The following is a 19,855-nucleotide window of genomic DNA, read 5'->3' on the forward strand; positions in this document are numbered from 1 at the left end:
TCAGCTTGACAATCGTGGCAACAAGCAGAGGCAGAAGCAGAAGCAACGGAGACGGAACTGATTAATAAAAATAAAGAATATGCATGTGGCATGTTCGTCTTAAAATCCATAAAGAACTAGTTGCATAATTTTATATCATTAGCAGCATAGCATTTTAATAAATTAAAGATGGAGTTTAAAAAAAAATTGCACTGTTCTTTTAAGGCGTATTATTCTGGTGGGACGAATTCGTTAAGCCGCATTTTATTATTATGAATAATTAGTCATAAGAAAAATGATATGACTGCTTAATCCGTTTTTATGCACATATGTTGTGTGAAAAAGAGGAAAAAAAAAAAAAAAAACAAAAAAAAAAACAATTTTTACTATTTTCGCATTTAAGGTTTTATCTTTTTTTTTATTTATTATAAATATATATATATATATATATATATATATATATGTTTTTTTTTTTTTTTTACAGCTTCCATATTTTACAGCAATTTCGACCCTCTTATATGCCCCACTTGAAATTGAATCACCTTCGCTTCTCAAACACCTTGACAAGGATATAATACTTCCCTTCACATTTTTGCAAACGATACAGAGATATGATAAAAGTCTCCCATAAGTACACATGTAAGGAAAATTAAGTATGCACTTCCATTCTCCAAACCCCCTCTCCTTCCAAATATTAAATATAGAGGTGGGTAGGAAGAAATTCTTTTCATTTATCCAATATATTGTATATGTGATTTATGCAAGTAGAGAAACACAAGAGAGATATAAGATGGACAATGTAAATCCTAGAATAATTTTATACAACAGCTTATGTTTGCAGTGTTGAAGAGAAGAGACAAAAAAAAAAAAAAAACCTCCTGCATGTGTTAACTATGAAAAAAATAATTTTCAGAATTTTTTTTTTAACTTTATTATGTTTCCCCTAGGAATCTCGCAGTAGTCATAAAAGCAAAACTTTCGACAACAGTATAATGGTCGTTTGTCCATTTTGCTATTACACCGTTTGGATAAAGCTTTCTGGTACATTGTTTTTTTTTTATTTTCTGTTGCTTTTTTTTTTTTTTTTTTTTTCTACACTGAAGGGTTAAATATGTTCTCATAGCGCATGCGAAATTATGCATGTCCTGGAGGGGGAAAAAAAAAAAAAAAAAAAAAAAAAAAAAAAAAAGAGCAAAGGAGCAAATAAAGGAAAAGTTAAAAAAGAACAGAGAAGTTTTCAAAATAATTAAATAAAGAATAAATCCATATATGGGAAGGGGAAAAAAAAAAAAAAAAAAAAAATTCAAAATGTGTAAAAATAAGCACATCGAAAGGAATGCTATTATTTCAAGAGGTGCAAATTTTAAACACACATGTGCATGAATTCGATGCGAATTGTATGTCACACATTCCCCTATAAGGAAAATCATCCACGGAAAAATATATCACATAAGTGTATGCAAATACACGAGTGTATTATATAAATACAATTATACATATATGTATATATGTGCATGGAAAATTCCCTCATACATGTGCACGAAAACATACACCACCCGCATTTATTGAAATTATCAAATTTTGTATACATGTTCCTTTCCTTTCCGTTTCATTTTTTTTTTTTTTTTTATTTTCGCGTGGAACAAAATATGTATACACATATATATTTATGTGAGAATGAATGGTACAAAAGAGGGGAAATGCTCCTTAAGGCTTGTGTATGATTTAAAATTTTAACAGTTTTTTTTTTTTTTTTTTTCCTCCTTTTTTTGTCCTTATTTCGTCCATATTTCGTCATATTTTTTCCTCATTTTTCCTCATTTTTCCTCATTTTATTCCACCCCGTTTTTGTTTGAACTTCCCGACCCATACTTGCCTAATATCACATCACAGTTTGAATTTTGTCAAGATATTATGCATTGCCTCTGCGTTTTCATTTCACTTTATCCCATTCATTTGAAGTGTATACATATATATATATTAAAACACACCAAAGTCAAAAAAAAAAGGAATGAAACAAAAGTGGGAAAGATAACCTTGTCAGAAGTTTTTTTTTTCTTTTCCTTTTTCTTTTCCTTTTTTTTTTCCTTTTTCTTTTCCTTTTTTTTTTTCCTTTTTCTTTTCCTTTTTTTTTTCCTTTTTTTCTTCTTTATTTTTTTTTTCACCCGAATGCTATAAGAGAGAGATTTCGTATTTTTGTTTTTGTTATTCCTAAGGGGGACATGTATGTATGCAAGAAAAAAAAAAAAGAAAAAAAAGTTATGAAATCATAAAAGGAAACACAAATGTGCATATATTGATGTGGATGAGGCGAATCGTCGACTCTGTTGACCCGTAGCAGCAGAATTATTTTTGCACAAGGACAATTTTAACACAAGATTGATTTTTGAACAAAGACAATTTTAACACAAGATTGATTTTTGAACAAGATTAATTTTAGCACAAGATTGATTTTTAAACAAGATTAATTTTAGCACAAGATTGATTTTTAAACAAGATTAATTTTAGCACAAGATTGATTTTTGAACAAGATTAATTTTAGCGAAAGATTGATTTTTAAACAAGATTAATTTTAGCACAAGATTGATTTTTAAACAAGATTAATTTTAGCACAAGATTGATTTTTTTTTTTTTTTTTTTTTTCTCTTTGCTTCCATATCCATTCGCCTCCTTGAAAAACATACAAATATTTTTGTCACCAATCCATAATCGAGTATGGAAATCTGTCTCCATTGTTGAACCAACAAACTGTGTCAAAAAAAAAAAAAAAAAGAAGAAGCTAATATCGAGTTTATCATTTGTCTGCTTCATTTATCCCATCCAATTCAAAGCAAAGAAGATCTTTTTTTTTTTTTTTTTTTTTTTTTTTTACAATTATGAATGATGAAAAGAAATCCGAATTTGTAAGTAAATTATGAAAAGTCGTATTCATTCATTAGTTCGTTCGTTTGTTCATGCATTTTTTTTTTTTTTTTTTTTTTAAATATACAAATAGTGAGGGTAGGCATGCGTGTGTTACGCGGGAACAATAAGAATCCATCTGTGTATTATTACTTCGTTTGTTAACTTTTCTTGTGTTATTGTGGTGAATTGAACACGTATCTTTCATCCTTTATCTAAATTAAATGCAGAACATGTGTGTATGCATGCACCAGGTATCTCTCGCTTTTTCATAATAACTCCTCATTCGTACTTCACACTTTTTGCAGATTCTCGATCAGTCGACAGTTAGCAATGGATTATTTACCATCATAGAGAGGAAACCGCTTTCGTCATTGTAAGTGTGGAAACATGTTTATACCTCTGTTCCTTTTTAAGGAATGATATAACATCACTTATAATATCATAGTATGAAGTACACGTCGTGTATTTTGATCTCTGAAGTTTTATTTTTACTTTTTTTCTCAAGTAACTTATGTAAATGTTATATGCTTTTCTTAGAAAGACAATTTTGAATTCTTTGATCTCATACTTTACGCACATCTCCCCTTTTTTTCTCTCTAATCGATAGAGAAAACAATGAAAGCCTAAACATAAGCAATTTAAGCGACCCCCTAAGTAGTTCTCTAGACGAAATAAACAAGAAAAGAGACAAGAATACACAGAATGTAGATAACATTTGTGAGATTTATCGGTTAAATAGTTCACAACTTTTGAATGACCACTTAGAAAATACCGTTAGTAGAATTAGCTATGTAGATGATGATGTATCTTCATTTTATGATTCTGAGAAAGATGATGAGCTTTATTTTGATAATGACATTTCAACACTTGGTTCATGTTACTCTCTTCCAAGCCCAACAAAAAAAAGTAAAGGGAAAAATGCTAGAACTAGTATCGTTTCATCAGTTTCAAAAATGTACAGTAGTGGGAGGAGTAGTGCAGATGGGTGTAGCAGGGAGATTTCATTTGATTATTCGAATTTTGAAAATAATTCACCGATTAGTAATAAAAAAATAAGTAAATGCCATAGAAGTAAAGGTTCTAATAAATGTGCTGAAGAGCAGAACCCAAATGAGAAAAAAGGAATTTCAACGTCGGGCAGTTCGAAAGAGTTACATTTAAATAATGAAAATAGTCAAGAGGTAGATGATAATAAACAGCAATTGGAACTTAAACAGACCCATATGGATGAAAAAGCCATTCGATTGAATAAAAATATTTACAGAATTGTTAACATAAATAATTCTGAAGAGGATGATAATAAAGAGATTGTTATTAGAAAAATAGCTCAATTGAGAAAGAGCATGATGATGGAAAATGTTGAAGAAGAAAATCAAACAAAGCATGTTAATGCATCGGAAGAAAGAGATGATGACACATCCACCTTTAGTAATCCTGCGTGGGATGTGTCCAAGTTAAGGGATATTCATGCAGGGAAAATCATTCACACGAAATGGAATAGAAACTATAGTCGAATTAGTGAAGGATCATACTTAAAAAAAAAAAATAACAATTTTGTAAACAGTGGTGAGAGCAATATGCTAAGATATAATAGAGAGAAAAAGGAAAAATATGGAGAATTGAATGAAGAAGAAGGTGCAGAAAGTATTTACATGATGGAAAATCGAGATAATATCTACAATGGAAATAATTACGATGAAAAATTTAAGGAGTGTTATGAGAATACAGATGAAATAGAACCCAATGATAATGGAAAATTTAAGAAAAAAAAAAAAAAATACATGTTCTTATCAAAGGACTCAGAGGAGCCAGACAATACTGTTAATAGACAGAAATTTATGAATCATGATAAGGACGATCCAATGAGTTTATATTACATGGACGAAAATGATTATTATGAGAAAAAACGAACCAAAAGTAGTAGACCATTTGATAACCGTGCAGGTTATGTTATCTTAGAATCCAGTAGAAGAGGTGGTAGTGGTGAGGGGGCGCCCAGAAGAAATGCTACCCATTCGTGTAAAGGGAATGGAGAATTATTAATGGAAAATGATGATCCTAGAAGTGATCCTAGAGGTGATCCTAGAGGTGATCCTAGAGGTGATCCTAGAGGGGATGCAAATGTTGAACACCATTACAAGAATGTGTGCCACTTTGGACGAAAATATGAAGAACGATATGTAGACAGAAGAAAAATGAGAAAAGATAAAATAAATTATCGATATCGTTATGGAGTTGAAAAGGATAGATGCACGGAAAAGGAGTATCATCGCAGGGTTCTCATGAAAAGAGATGCAGACTTGAATCCAAATGGGAATATAGATCCAGGAGCAGATGATATATATAGCACTGATGAAGGTGTCGAGAACTCGAATTATTTGCACATGAATAAACGAATGCATCCCTTGGATGATAATATAAGTAGGGAAGAAAAGTTTTATACAGATGCATACACGCAGAGAAATGTACTGAGTAGTAATGCACATGCTAGTAATATACTTAGCAGTAATATGAATAGTGGGCCAAGAGAAAAATACTGTCACGCTAATTACCCATATGCAAATAGCGATGAATTATATGAAGATCAAATTGATCAGCCTCATGAGAAGAAGTATGAACCGCAGGAAGGAGATGATGACAGCTCATATACCATATTTTCCCGTAATAGAAGTTATAGGAATAAACATGATGAAAATGATCGTATGTATATGAATGACAATAAAATGGAAGAAGATCCAAATTATAATAAAAATAGTTCTTATCAAAATGGTTTATATACCAATGTGGTGATGAGTTCTTCGAATCAAGGAAATATAAACGACCATTATCACTCCAAGGAAAATGCATACACCAGTAACTACCGTGCAAGAATTAACTCCAATAACCAACATAATTATGATCGAATTGCACATCCCAATGATGAGAATGCATCATACCATCGTCGTCAGGATTCCTATGAAAATGGAATCAATAAATATACAAGCGATGATAATGTAATATATAATGAACATGGTGATGATTCTTGCTTGTATGGTGCAAGCGATTCTAAGTCAGAAGTAAATCACGAAAGTAATTATTACAATAATGAATATTCGAAGAAAAGATTAAGTGATCATAACAATATTCAAAATAATGGGAGGAAACAATTTAATAACAATATGTACAATCGTTTTTGTGAAAGGAATAGTTATGAAGAGGAGACAGAATATTACAACGAACAGTATAACCATCCGCATGAACATCCAACTGATCACACTGAATGTCGTAACAAAAGCGACATGTCATATGGAGATTATGAAGAACTGCAAAATGATGATGATCAGAGGAATATACTTTCAAAGAGGACTCCTCCAAACTGTCAAAATGTGAGCAAGTCATATTTTAACCAAGAGAAACAAGCCACATTTGATGAACAGAGGACTTATGACAATCTAACGGATGTACATGAAAAACATAAAGATGTTCCAAATGAGAAAGTTCATTTAACAATGATTAGTGATAATAAAGGAGATATTGAAAATGATCCACATTCTTTAGGTGATCCCAAGAAAAATGAAAATCTAATGGCTATGAGGAATTCAAGGAATTCCAGTGAAATGACACAGATTCCCAACTTTTCTGGAAACATGAAATTTCCTGATCAGGCTTTTAATAACATGAATAATGGGGTTACGGTTGCGAGTGTGTTACCACCTCAGGGTGCAGTTCCGAGTGCAGTTCCGGGTGTAGTTTCTGGTACAATTCTGAGTGCAGTTCCGGGTGTAGTTTCTGGTACAATCTCAGGTGCAATTGCGAATACTATTCAGGGAACGACGGGAACTGGAACCGGAACTGGAACCGGAGGAACTGTAGAAGCTGCGAATCAAGTAAACAAAGAACAACCAACTGTTGTAAAACGGAAGAGAGGTAGACCCAGATTAAAGAAAACAACACCACAGGAGATCCAGTCAAATGATGTTCAAAGCAATAATCCAAGCGCTCAAGCAATAATTCCCACAGCACAGATGAACAGCCAAAACATGAACGTAAACAATGATCAGAACCCATCTGCAGCACTTTACAGCAACATAGGTTCTGTAATTAATCCATCTTATAATAACCAGTTTCCAAATGTTAGTGCACACTTGAATTTTCCATTGGAACATACTTCAAATTATCCCCTAGGGAGTACTTCTCAGATACTGGGACAAGAGTCGGGAAATTCACTGGGTCATCGATTACCGCATGTATTGGTAGATGCACGGAATCCGATGACTCAATTGAACCCGTTGAGTGGGCAATTGAGTCAGCCGCTAGCTCAGCACATGGGATTAGTGCTTGGGCAACAGATGAATCAGCCTCTATCTCATCAGATGAATCAGCCTCTATCTAATCAGATGAATCAGCCTATATCTCATCAGATGAATCAGCCTCTATCTCAGCAGATGAATCAGCCTCTATCTCAGCAGATGCAGGTGCAAATGAGTCATCATCATATAAATCACCACTTGAATCATCACATGAACCCTTCATACAATGGGCACCCGTATGATAACTGCAACAAACAATCAACTCTCAACGCGTACATTATAGAAAATCCAACGAACAACAATTTCAATAGAAATATGAATGAAGATCAATATGTAGGGACGTATAATAACTTTGAACAAGATGTAGAAAATCATTTAAATCCAAATTTATTTAATAGAAATGTGGATCACATGAAAAACAAGAAAGAAAATTATTCGTATGAAGGAAATGAAGTAGAAGAAGAAGAAGAAGAAGAAGAAGGAGAAGGAGAAGGAGAAGAAGGAGAAGAAGAAGGTGAAGAAATTCATAGAAATAAAAAAAGGGCAACAAGATCGACTGTTAGTGGATCAGATGAAATGCATTCGGAAAAAGAAGCTAAAAAGGTTCATAAAAGACGTGGAAGAAGACGAAAAAATGAAATAGAACAGGAGGAAGATACATCTTATAAAAGAAGCAACAGTAGTAATCAAAGCTACACGAATAATATGGAAAATAAATCTGTAGACTCCTATAGAAACAAATCCAATGATGATAAAAATTCAAGAAGTGAACACAGGGTGGATCCTGGATACTCCACATTTGTTGACGAGAACAACAAGACCGTTTCGTATAGTACGCTTGGAAAAAAAAAAAAAAAAAAAAATCATAATGATAATATGGCAGCGTGAAATTTGGGAAAATAGTAGCATATATATATATGTATTTGTGCATGCGTGTAATTTTCTTCCATACATTCGTTTTCGCCGTTGCGTAGGATCCGTGTATAGTTGCACGTCCAGCAATCTTATCATGCACACACCCCATCTATACCCCATTTTGATTAATATAAATTTGTCTTTTTTTTTTTTTTTTAAAAGGGGTCTCTTACCATCCTGCAGATGCAGTTTGGGAAAAAATATCTGGTGTTAAGGTAATCGCACTATATTTTTTTTTTTTTTTTCTTGCCTTACGTGTGTATACAAAATCGGTACATATGCATATATTATTAAAAAATGATTGTACCACATATATATTTCATAATTTTTTTTTTTTTTACAGTTTGGACCTATGATATTGACAGCACAAAGTAGAACGACAAATGTTATTTTATCAAAAAAGAGATCCATAGAATTAGGGAACATACTTCACAATCTCATAGTAATTTTTAAAAAATACATATCATGCCACACGTGCAAGAAAAAAATAAAATAATATAATATTTGGAAGCTCATTTGTGGCATGTATATTTGGTCTGTGAGGGGATCGTATGTATATATATATATATATGTTTGTATGCATGGGTGATAATGATGTGCATATTTTTGCTCCAGCTTTCTCTTTTCTCTTGCTTTCTTTCCCCCTCGTTCCTTTTCTACTTTTACTACATTTCAAATGTTCCTGTTTTTTTTTTTTTTTTTTTTTTTTTTTCATTTCCTTGCAGTATGGTTACATATACAAAGGTGACAATGTTAGATTGACCATTGGAAAAGAATCCAAAAGTGTCAAGAGCGGCTCCCCTTTTTTCCTTCCTAGCTACAATGATTGTAGTATACATAATGATGATGAGTAAGTTTTGCATCACGTCAGATGATTACTCTTTTGCATAGATGCCCCATTTTTTAGCACGCGTAATATGTCCAAGGGAGACGTATCTCCCGTTTTTTGTAGCCACTCCCAATGATTATCTATCTGCACAAATGCCTGATTCTTGATCCCATTCTTGATCCCATTTTCGATTCCATTCTTGATCCCATTTTCGATTCCATTCTTGATCCCATTTTCGATCCCATTTTCGATCCCATTTTCGATCCCATTTTCGATCCCATTTTCGATCCCATTTTTGTAACTTTTCCTTTTTTCCTACAGCACGGGATCAGCCAAAATATTCCTATGTTTTGTTTATATGAATTGATAACCCACTCATCCAGATTGATCAAGATTTTCTTCATTTTGGCATAATTTTTTTTTTTTTTTTTTTTTTTTTCTCTCTTTCTTGTTCTTTTTTATGCATGCACAGTTATATGCTTCCCCAAAAGACTCATTTATCAAATATGAAAAAATAGAAAAATGATAATTTGGATAATTACCATTACCATACATAATAATAAAAAAAAAAAAAAAAAAAAAAAAAAAAGGGGGATATTTTCCTAAAGGGGTGGTTTTGGTGTAGTAATAAAATCGAAATTACATTTCTGTGTGAAACAGAATGTAAAGAAATTTAATTAGAATAATGACCTTTCTATATAGTGTCCACGGCACGTATCTTATGTTACATCCATGAGCATATAATTGCGAACACATGAATATGTGCAAAAGTGTGTAATGGCATCCTGAGATTTGAGAAGAGCAAATCGTAATATGTTTTTTCCTCTACGAGTTTTCTTGACGATGTCAATTTTTATGACACAATCAAACATGTTATAAATGAATTGAGGAACAGAAGTCTTATTTATATTATGTTTTTTATTGTGTAATAATGATGATAATGAATTTTTCTTTTCCTCATTTAATTGTAGTTGTAAAGTATCATCCACATGGATACTTAGATGTATATCTTCTTCATCTAACAGTTAGCAAGGGTCAGGAAATTCATACGATATGTAGTTGTCCGTACGTTCGGTTGCTTCATCAAGTTGGTCTGCCTCATCAAGTTGGTCTGCCTCATCACGTTCGTCTGCCTCATCACGTTCGTCTGCCTCATCAAGTTGGTCTTCCTCATCTCTTTTTTCTGTCTCATCAGTTGTGTCTTCATCCGTTTGATAATCCCCGTACGATTCAGACTCGTCTGATACCAGACTGCGATCAGCACTGTATTGGTCTTCATTGCATGGCGAGAATGCGTGTATTTGTTTTATCACTTTTTTATTATTCCCACTATTCATGCTATTCGTACAATTTTGTATATCATTTGTGAATGTGTATGTGCACTGTTCTTCTCCATCTAAGTGCCCAATTTGATTTTCCTTGACATAAGGACTGCATGTATTCATTTCTGCCCGCACCTCTGCCGACATCTCTCCCCTCGTTTTGCTATTTTCATACTTAAATTCGTGTTCTGTATTGATTGCTTCTAGCCCGTTTTCTTCTTCACGATGCATTTTCCTGTTCCAAATTGTACTTACCCCAACTGGGAATTTTGCATAATCGAAAATGAGAATGGGGATACTTAACATGATGGAAATTATTCTTAATTCTCGAACGAGGTAGAAATGTTCATTACAATTTTGCGTGGTTATATTTTTTAGCAAATTTGTAAAATTGTCTATTGCTATACATGCTAAATTGGCTAATTGATTGTTCATAAAGGATGGATATTTTTCCTTGGATTTTTCTTTTTTTTCATAATTGATTTTTCTAACATGTGATAAAAAGGAGACAAGTTCCCCCCAATTTTGAACTCTAAAAATGTAAAACTTGTTAAAAATATCATCTAAAGAATTATTTTTTCCCTTTTTTATCTTTTCTCTTAATATATTCTGAATTATTGTAATGTCGTTAATGTAGCTAAAATGTATGAATACGACAACAGAGTTCGGTTTGCCACGAATAGTTAAATCGAACAATAAGTTTATCGAGATGACTTTGTTTATTTTTACCTTCCTCCCGTAAAAGTAGAATATTTTTCCTCCTTCCAGCCGGGTGCCCAGTAGTTTGTTCAGTGCAAGGCTACCTGTTTTGGTTCTTTTGCATGTTTTGCCTCTGCTGCTTCTGCATCTCCTTCTATTTTCTCCCTTGGTTATGTTCGATCTGCTGGTGTTCATTAGAGTGCCTTTCATGAAATTAGAACATGACAAAAAATCCATCTCGAGTCTTGCCATTTCTCGAATATTCTTATGGTTCAATAAATTCTTTGTGTATCCAATTACTGTACTATTCACTGAAGTATTATTACACTTCAAGTGAATCCCTGAGTTTATACTTTTTATCTGAGAATATTCTCTTCTTCCATAATTTTTTGTGAAGCAAGTCCTATGAATGTCGCTCTCCAAATCACAGGAACTTGATACGCTTGACAAGTAAATCGATGTCGAAGAAGATGAAGACTCACACTCATCTCTAGCTTCATCATCACTACAATCAGACAAATTTTCTGCACTTGCATCTGCATCTGTATGTATCCCATTATTGCAGTATCTTTCTTGATCACTCACGGGGTGTTTATAATTAGAGAAGGTATCCCTAGATCTGTCTTGTTGTCCTTTTTCATTCCATTCATTTCGTGCAACCAGATCTCGCAAATGATAACTGAATAGTTCGTTCTGGGCTGTATTTATTTCCTGCATTGGGGAAAGGCAAAAAGAATTTCGCATTCACATGTGATAATAAGAAATGTGTTTAGCTTGATCATGTAAAATGTATTAGACATGATAATGTATTTCTCAATAAACTCATAAAAATTGAGCACTTCCACATTGGCGTCTTCTAAATAATTTGTACTTAGCTTTTCAACTAACGAGAAGAATAAAAAAAAAAAAAAGAAAAAAAAAAGAAGAAACTGTTGGTAAGGTGTTTCTACATATGTGAAGCTACTCTGTACAAAGAATATCATGCTAAATGAACTTATTATCGTGCATATATAGAAAAGGACAAATGTGTACATGTATGATTATATACATATAAATATTTACACCCATGTATATAAATATGCACGAGGGAGTAACAGGTTGTGTGCTGCGCAGGGAGAGAGTCATTTATCGATTACGAAAAAAAAAAAAAAAAAAAAAAAAAAGGCATACTTGTGTTTATATTAAGGGTATATAACTTTTTTTTTACTTTTTCTGAAATATTTAAATACTCTATATCGAATTTATCCATTGTTATAGGGTATCTTGGGTGTGTGCCATGCTTCCGTGCTCCTGGTGAATGTATATACATTTTTCATAACTTAGGGGAGAAGTAAAATGTAGAGGTGAAATATATTTTTTTTTTTTTTTTTTTTTCTTTTATTGATTCATTTTGAACATTTTAAATATACAAAAAAAGAAGAAAAAAAAAAAAAAAAAAAAGTATGGAAAAAAGGGGGGAAATCCCAATGCAACACACAAACATAAGAAAAGAAGGATACCATCAAGATCTGCATAAAAAAAAAAAAAAAAATGGTGAAGAATCTTAAAATTGTTAGAGTGAACAAAAGGGGTATTGCAGTTAAATTGTTAAACACACATGTCCATATATTATACATATATATGTGTGTATATATATATATATATATATATGTATGACTATGCATGAATTGGAATGGGACATTTATATGCCCCAGAGCATAGAACGTTTCAAACTTAATTTGGAAATGAATCTCTACTTTGTATTTCAACAATCGATAAAAGTTTGTGCCTTTTTCAGTGTAGGTATATGCACACATGTAGGTTATCCAGTAACTTTTTTTTCGTGCCTCTTTTTCGTGCCCTTTTTTCGTGCCCTTTTTTCGTGCCCTTTTTTCGTGCCCTTTTTTCGTGCCCCTTTTTCGTGCCCCTTTTTCGTGCCCCTTTTTCGTGCCTTTCTATTTCCCCTTTTTTTTTTATTTTATTTTTTTCGTGCACTATAGCCCCCACGCAACTGTCATAAAAAAATAATAAAAAAAATTGCTATTTTTCTTTACTTTTTACAATATTTTAGTTCTCCCCTACCTTGTGGTAGTAAGGAAAAACTTTCCTGTGTGTGTATGTGTGTTTTTTTTTTTTTTTTCTTACTTTGCATATTTTTGAAAAAAAAAAAAAAAAAACACATTTCCAGGCAGGAACCAACCTTTTGCAAGTGTATACTGTTCTCACGATATTTAAGTATACATAGTTCTTACATGTTTTATCTGATTTAAAATAAACATTTTTTTTTTTTTTTTTTTTTTTTTAAATAGTTATGCATGTTTTTCCATCGAAAAGGGTATTTCTCCAAAGGGTTCGCATATGTGTATACAGAAAATACATGCATGTCAACTTTGCATTTATATATGTGTTGTATATATATGGGAAATATATAGGTTTGTGTAACATTACACAGACGTCTGACAGTCATAAGCATAATAGAGAGGGATACAATGGAGCTATCAATAGATGCGCTTAAGGAAAAGGTGATTTTCAATTTGAGAAAAAAGAGAAAAAAAAAAAAAAAAAAAAAGGGAAAAGTTTGTGTGGTTATATGCACGTCCGTTCTATGTCAATTCTATTTCTTTAAAAATGCGTGCATTTTATTTTTAACATTACTTTGAATGATAAATTTCTAGAATATGCCATATATTGTGCATACATCCCCCCAATTCTCAGTTTCTCAACATGAACAGTGACATTGAGCTAATCGAGAGGAAGCTGAAGGATGAAATGTGTAAAATATATGAAGATGACATCAACCCCTTCCTAATTTTAAATGATTTTGAAAATATTAAAAATGAATTACACAGAATAAACAAAGAGTTAAATATTTTGTATGAACGAAAAAAAATGAGCATAAATTACATGCATAGACAAATGCAAAATTACAATTTCTTGTTAAACTTGGAAAATAATTTAAACATTACGTCCAAAGAGTTTACTAATTATCATAACTCAGAAATTATTTTGAATAATTTTTTTTATGACAATATAAAAAAGTTTTTATTGAATATAAATTATGATGAAATTAATGAAATGTTGCAGCTAGATTATCACCAAAAATGTGCACTAAGCCAAGAAGAACAAATAACTGCAAACTCGACTTCTATGGGAAATGAAGCAACGAATACCAAAAACCCTGTGTGTGATACGACAAATTATAAACATAATATAAGCAATAATGAATTAAAGTGCAGTGAAAAAAGTGTAATGAATAATGGAAATGTTATGGATGATAATAGAAATGAAAACATGAACAATAAAAATGGAAGTGATAAGGAGAGTTTATTTTGTCCTATCGACAATGCTACATTTCAGACTGTCCCAGCTCTTATTCGAAGGAGAGCAAAATTGGATGACATTAATTTAATATATAAGTCCTTGTATGACATGGCCATAAAAAAGGGAAGGTGTGTGTCTACCATTGTGCTTTTTCACATGCGTTTATGTATGTGTGTTCAGAAATGTCTACTCATGTACAAATTTGTGGAACATACATTTTTTCTTATATTTGTACATATTTACAATTCCTTTTAACTCGTGTTACCCTTTTCAGTTGCCTTCCCGTGGAAAAGTCCGAACTCACTCAAATGAATTTGCAGGTCTTTGGACAAACAGGTTTGTCACACCAGCGGAAAAAAAAACAAAAAAAAACTATCCCTTATATATGTCACTACGACGAATTTATTTCCTTTGCATTGATAACAATGATTACAGTACTAATTGTTATAATTAGTACTGTCACTGTTATTACTGTTACTTATTGCCAATGTTATTATTATCATTTTTGGCATTGCATTGTTATTATTATTATTTTTTTTTATTTTTTATGAACTGCTCAGAATTTTTTTTTTTTTTTTTTTTTTCCCCAACAGGTGAAGCCAAAATAGCTACCTTGCGATATCTAAAAATTATAGAAGTTATTAACAAGTAATAAAAAAAAAAAAAAGCTACCTTAAAACTTGAACCTCTCTTTGTTAATTTTATACTTTTATTCAACTGTTGATGCCGACATTCCCTATCCTCTTTTGCACGTTTTACACATTTTGTTACATTTATACACGCGCTTCATATTCATATTCATATCATTTTACTTTGTTTTATTTTTTTTTCCCTTCTTTCACCTTTCATCCTTCTGACACAATTCAGAACTGGCTCTGTGAAACTGTTAAATTGCGCAGGACTAAAAAAAAAAAGAAAGAGAAAAACATGCATGGCAAGGTAAAAAAAAAAAAAATAAAATAAATAACAAAAAATGGAAAATAACAATAAAGAAAAGAAAAAGTAAGAACAAAAACCGCACCGTATTTCATATTCAGTTTTGTTGAGTAATGTAGGGGATAAAGAAAAATGTGTATATAACACAAAACAAATGAAAATAACTAAATAAATGATCTACGAAGAATGAGACAGGTTTAATATAAGAGGGAGGAAATGCTTTAAGAAAAAAAAAAAAAAAAAAAAAAAAAAAAAAAAAATGAATCCCAAAAAGAAGAGGTGATAAGAGGATAGTGGGTATGTATATATATAGAGAGTGGGAAAGGAAAGAATTTGCATGTTGTTCATTTTGTGTCATCTTTGTAAAGAAGAAAAGAATAATTACTCATTCTTTCTATTTTTTTTTTTTTTTTTTTTGTAAATGTTTACCCGTTTGAACTGGTTCATTTTTCTCGTATTACATATGTATGCGTGAACCCTATTTTGTCCCATGTGAGTTGAAGGAGAAACACTCCAAAGACTTTTCTCCTCTTTTTCAGTATTTGTACATTCAATTTAGCAGGGATATACTTAGTGTGAAAATATGTTTATATGCACAGGAACAGGGGCATGTATATGTATGTGCACACTTGTAAAAATGCATTTACAGCTTTTTTCCCTACCTCCCCTTTTTTATTTCATTTTATCCTTTTTTTTTTTTTTTTTTTTTTTTTTTTTGCGAATTGTTTGCCAACATTTTTTAAAAATAAAACAGATGTTTTTAAATTTTTTAGTAGAATTCATTTGTTGCGTTCGTCACTTCTCAGAACCGTAGAAATGACATGTTTATTTTTGTTCCTATTTTTTATCCTACTAAAAAATACCAATAAAACGCACGCAAAAAAGATTGTAAAAAGGTTGAACATCATACCCTTCATACATTTTCCAAACGGAAGAGTTGCAAAACGGAAGTTGAATTTTATTCTTCAGAAGAATGCACACATCACACTAGTAAGCGCACGTAGGGAAACTGGCACATACAGTGGCTGCTGCATTAAATGGAGATCCCCCAATTCTCTGCCTCACCTGTTATTGGATAAGCAGGAAAATGTCACAAATGATGAAGAAATAGATTATGACAAAATATCCCGAAGTGAGATGTCTGGCAAGGGAATTAAAAATGTTAAAAATTGTGAAGGGCTCATCAATTCTTTTAAGGACTTGGATGATAATCCTGACGGTGCAGTACATTTTACTAGCATGACTAGTCCCCACGAGGTATTAACCACGTTAGAAGAGACACATAAAAGAATAGAGAAAAAAAAAAAAAAAAAAAATTACAAAAGAAAGGAGGAAAAACTCATTTCTGGGGTAGATCATATAAAAGATATAAAAAAAGATGTTAAATTATTTTTTTTTAAAAAAAGAATAATATATTTGACTGAAGAAATAAATAAAAAAACAGCTGATGAATTGATCAGCCAGTTATTATATTTAGATAATTTGAATCATGACGATATAAAAATATATATAAATTCCCCAGGAGGTTCCATAAATGAAGGACTCGCTATTTTGGACATTTTCAATTATATCAAATCAGATATACAAACAATATCCTTTGGTCTCGTTGCATCTATGGCTTCAGTAATCTTAGCTAGCGGGAAAATGGGAAAAAGAAAATCTCTACCGAATTGCAGAATTATGATACATCAACCACTTGGAAATGCTTTCGGTCATCCACATGATATCGAAATACAAACAAAAGAAATACTTTATCTTAAAAAACTTTTGTATAATTACCTGGCCAGTTTTACAAGACAAACAGTTGAAACAATTGAAAAAGATTCAGACAGGGATTACTACATGAATGCGTTCGAAGCAAAGAAATATGGAATTATCGATGAAGTCATAGAAACCAAGTTGCCTCACCCATATTTCTGTGAAGTATCAAATGAGTGAAAGCTTTTCTCTCCACGGCACACATGGCTGGCACATCTGCTATCGGTAAAAATGTAACGCACAATCAAATGCGTTGGATGAGTGATAAAATGTGTAGGATATGTTTTCTGTTTTTTTTTTTTTTTTTTTCTTTTTTTTTATGACATGCTTTTTTTTTTTTTTAGTTCTTACCAAAACATTAGAACATACTTATGTGTCTTTTAAATTTAAAAGAAAAAAAAAAAAAATGTAACATTTTTCTAAATGGTGATATACTTCTGATGTTATTCATTACATAACATCCTCGTGATGGACGCCTCGTAATGACACCATCGCAATGACATTCATCTTAGTGTTTATATTTTTCTGTTTTTACAACCCGTCCTTTGTTACCAAAGAGTAAAAAAAAAAAAAAAAAAAAAAAAAAAGTTAAAGTTTAAGTTAAGTTTAAGTTGATGTTGAAGTTTAAGTTAAAAGGTGGATAGCAAAATGGAATAATTTATGATATACTAAAAAAAAAAAAAAAAATGATAAAACCGAATAGAATGAAATACACGAGGAAAGGGGGGGGGGGGAGGTATGAAAGGACACAAGAATCTGAACGAATGAAATGTTCACATGTTCAGTTAAGCAACTGTTTCGAAGTATAACAAATTTGTAAGTAACTTTTCTTATTGGAAAGGGAAAGAAAAAGGACGAGAAGATGGCGAGGGAAAAAAAAAAAAAAAAAATAAAAAAAAAAGGTATCAAACAGGAATATTACTTTATATGAAAAGAGTAATAACATTTGTCATATACCAATTTTATGAGAAAACAATTTAAATAAATTAATTGATGAGACAAAATGTTTAAATTTGCATTGATTGGGAGATTTGCCCCGTTAAATGCGTGTGCGTGCAAATGTAGACATATGAGATGGTGTGTGTAGGATAAACACAAATGTGTGAAAACAATAACCTGTTCCAAATATTGCTAACGGGTGTGATAGAAGGGGTCGAAATTGGGAAATTTTTTAAATGCACTTGGATCATATATATATATATATATGTATGTACATATATATATGTGTGTATTTTTTTTTTTTTTTTTTTTTTTTTTTTTGTCTAGCCATTTATGGGCTTGTTGTTTTTCTTTTTTACAAAAAGCAGATATGAATGTCACCCTGTACTTTTCACTTTGCAATTTCCTATGGATAAATCACGGGAAAAAGGACACAAGTAAATTCCTAAGAACAATAGGCGGGAAAGTTTATCGAACTTTGCTGGTCATACTGGGTAGTACACTGAATTGTTTCGGGATTTTGAATGGAAGAAGTTGATATGGGAAAAGCGTGTGTGTTATATGCGTTATCGACATGCAACTCGGATATTTCATTGTCTCCATGAACATCAGCACCATCAACATCAACGTCAGTACCATCATCATCAGCACCATAGTCAACCTGGCCCTCATTGTCATCACTGATTTTACCCCCTAGGGGTACAGTTTTGTGGAAATAAGTATTTTCCCTAGCATAAATAATATGTTGTATATCGGTAATTAACAAAACATTGGCATCCGTTTGATTACAAAGTAGTTCTAAAAATCTTAACTTGTTGTAGTAGAAATTTTTTTGAAAAAGAAGAATTTTTTTTTCATTTTCTTCAACTTGTAATTTATTTAGTAATAACATAATTTCATTATTTTTTTTTTCTAATTCAGTTTTGTATCTATCATTTTGTACCTTTAATGATATATAATCTTTATTATTTTCCACAACTAGGTTATTTTTATTTTGATAATGGCAGTGTAAGGATGATGATGATGGTAAGGAGTTTTGAGAAGAAAGTTTATTTGATAATGATAATCTACTCTTCTCAGTATTAGTTAATGGAGTACTTAATCCAATGTTTGTTGTATTGCAAAAATTTCCTTTAGAAGTGTTGTTCATTTCTTTATATGAAGAGCGGTTTAAATTATTATCACCTGTTGTGTTGAGACATGCAGGTCTCATAACTGTTTTTATGATTTTTTTTTCACCATTTGCATAACATAAAGTAGTACCAGTACTGTTATTACTGGATGAAGTTGTCGCACGAATGGTAAAGGTAGGTGTATTATTGTCTTGATTTAAGCTAGATCTATAATCTTTTTTTTTTTTTGGAATATTATTAAGAAATTTATTTTCATTATGTATAATTTTATCCTTTGTTATGGGTATGTCTACCTTGGCCCAATTAGGAAGATGATTGTTTAGTAGTTTGTAGTCACCTCTATCTCCAAGTATGGATATTTTTCTTCTTTCAATGGGATCATAATTAATTATATTTTCATTATTGTAATCTACAATTCTTTCAAAGAATGCTTTAAACCATTGTAGGAATTCTAAATTATCCTGATGCTTTCCCTTAATAAGTTTATCTATATCCATATGTTTTTTAATACCCAATTTGTTAAAAACATTTTGGATCAATTTGTAATTGATAATACATTCATATTCTAATTTGGCGTTCCATTTCACTTTATGCAAAACTGACTTGTTTGGAAATAAAATATCCAATAGTTGCGTGTATATTGCACCATTCGAACACTGCTCAATTTTTGTTATGTTCAATTTCAGTGTTCTATTCACCCATTCTATGAGATCCTTCCGGCTCACAAACAGTGCTGCCTCCATGTTTTCCTAAACAGTGGATCCCTCTGTTAGCGGTTGTCTGTTAGCAGTTGTCTATTTGTGATTTTTGGCTTGCAATTTTTGGCTTGCAGTTTTTGGCTTGCAGTTTTTG

The 19,855-nt window shown here is 31.6% G+C and overlaps 5 protein-coding genes across 5 annotated transcripts; 3 read left to right on the forward strand and 2 right to left on the reverse strand.

Moving 5' to 3' along the window:
* Positions 1-2,855: 2,855 nt before the first annotated feature.
* On the forward strand, positions 2,856-9,283 carry PGO_083080 (hypothetical protein, conserved; the record flags this gene model as incomplete). The annotated part of the gene is made up of 7 exons (XM_028687530.1): positions 2,856-2,882; positions 3,189-3,256; positions 3,491-8,004; positions 8,250-8,302; positions 8,431-8,529; positions 8,813-8,937; positions 9,238-9,283. 7 exons carry the CDS (start codon positions 2,856-2,858, stop codon positions 9,281-9,283), a joined length of 4,932 nt encoding a protein of 1,643 aa, XP_028543331.1.
* Positions 9,284-9,941: 658 nt separating this feature from the next.
* Positions 9,942-12,186, reverse strand: PGO_083090 (hypothetical protein, conserved; the record flags this gene model as incomplete). The annotated part of the gene is made up of 3 exons (XM_028687531.1): positions 9,942-11,648; positions 11,777-11,820; positions 12,108-12,186. 3 exons carry the CDS (start codon positions 12,184-12,186, stop codon positions 9,942-9,944), a joined length of 1,830 nt encoding a protein of 609 aa, XP_028543332.1.
* A 1,219-nt stretch (positions 12,187-13,405) lies between these two features.
* PGO_083100 (hypothetical protein, conserved) lies at positions 13,406-15,180 on the forward strand (the record flags this gene model as incomplete). The annotated part of the gene is made up of 5 exons (XM_028687532.1): positions 13,406-13,438; positions 13,632-14,365; positions 14,512-14,573; positions 14,831-14,885; positions 15,105-15,180. 5 exons carry the CDS (start codon positions 13,406-13,408, stop codon positions 15,178-15,180), a joined length of 960 nt encoding a protein of 319 aa, XP_028543333.1.
* An 809-nt stretch (positions 15,181-15,989) lies between these two features.
* On the forward strand, positions 15,990-17,111 carry PGO_083110 (ATP-dependent Clp protease proteolytic subunit; the record flags this gene model as incomplete). The annotated part of the gene is made up of 1 exon (XM_028687533.1): positions 15,990-17,111. One exon carries the CDS (start codon positions 15,990-15,992, stop codon positions 17,109-17,111), a length of 1,122 nt encoding a protein of 373 aa, XP_028543334.1.
* A 1,204-nt stretch (positions 17,112-18,315) lies between these two features.
* On the reverse strand, positions 18,316-19,746 carry PGO_083120 (microtubule associated protein EB1; the record flags this gene model as incomplete). The annotated part of the gene is made up of 1 exon (XM_028687534.1): positions 18,316-19,746. The coding sequence occupies one exon, from the start codon at positions 19,744-19,746 to the stop codon at positions 18,316-18,318; it is 1,431 nt and encodes a 476-aa protein (XP_028543335.1).
* Positions 19,747-19,855: the final 109 nt, after the last annotated feature.

The sequence above is a fragment of the Plasmodium gonderi genome, assembly GCF_002157705.1.
Source record: "Plasmodium gonderi DNA, contig: Chr08, whole genome shotgun sequence".
NCBI classification, from domain to species: Eukaryota; Apicomplexa; class Aconoidasida; order Haemosporida; family Plasmodiidae; genus Plasmodium; species Plasmodium gonderi.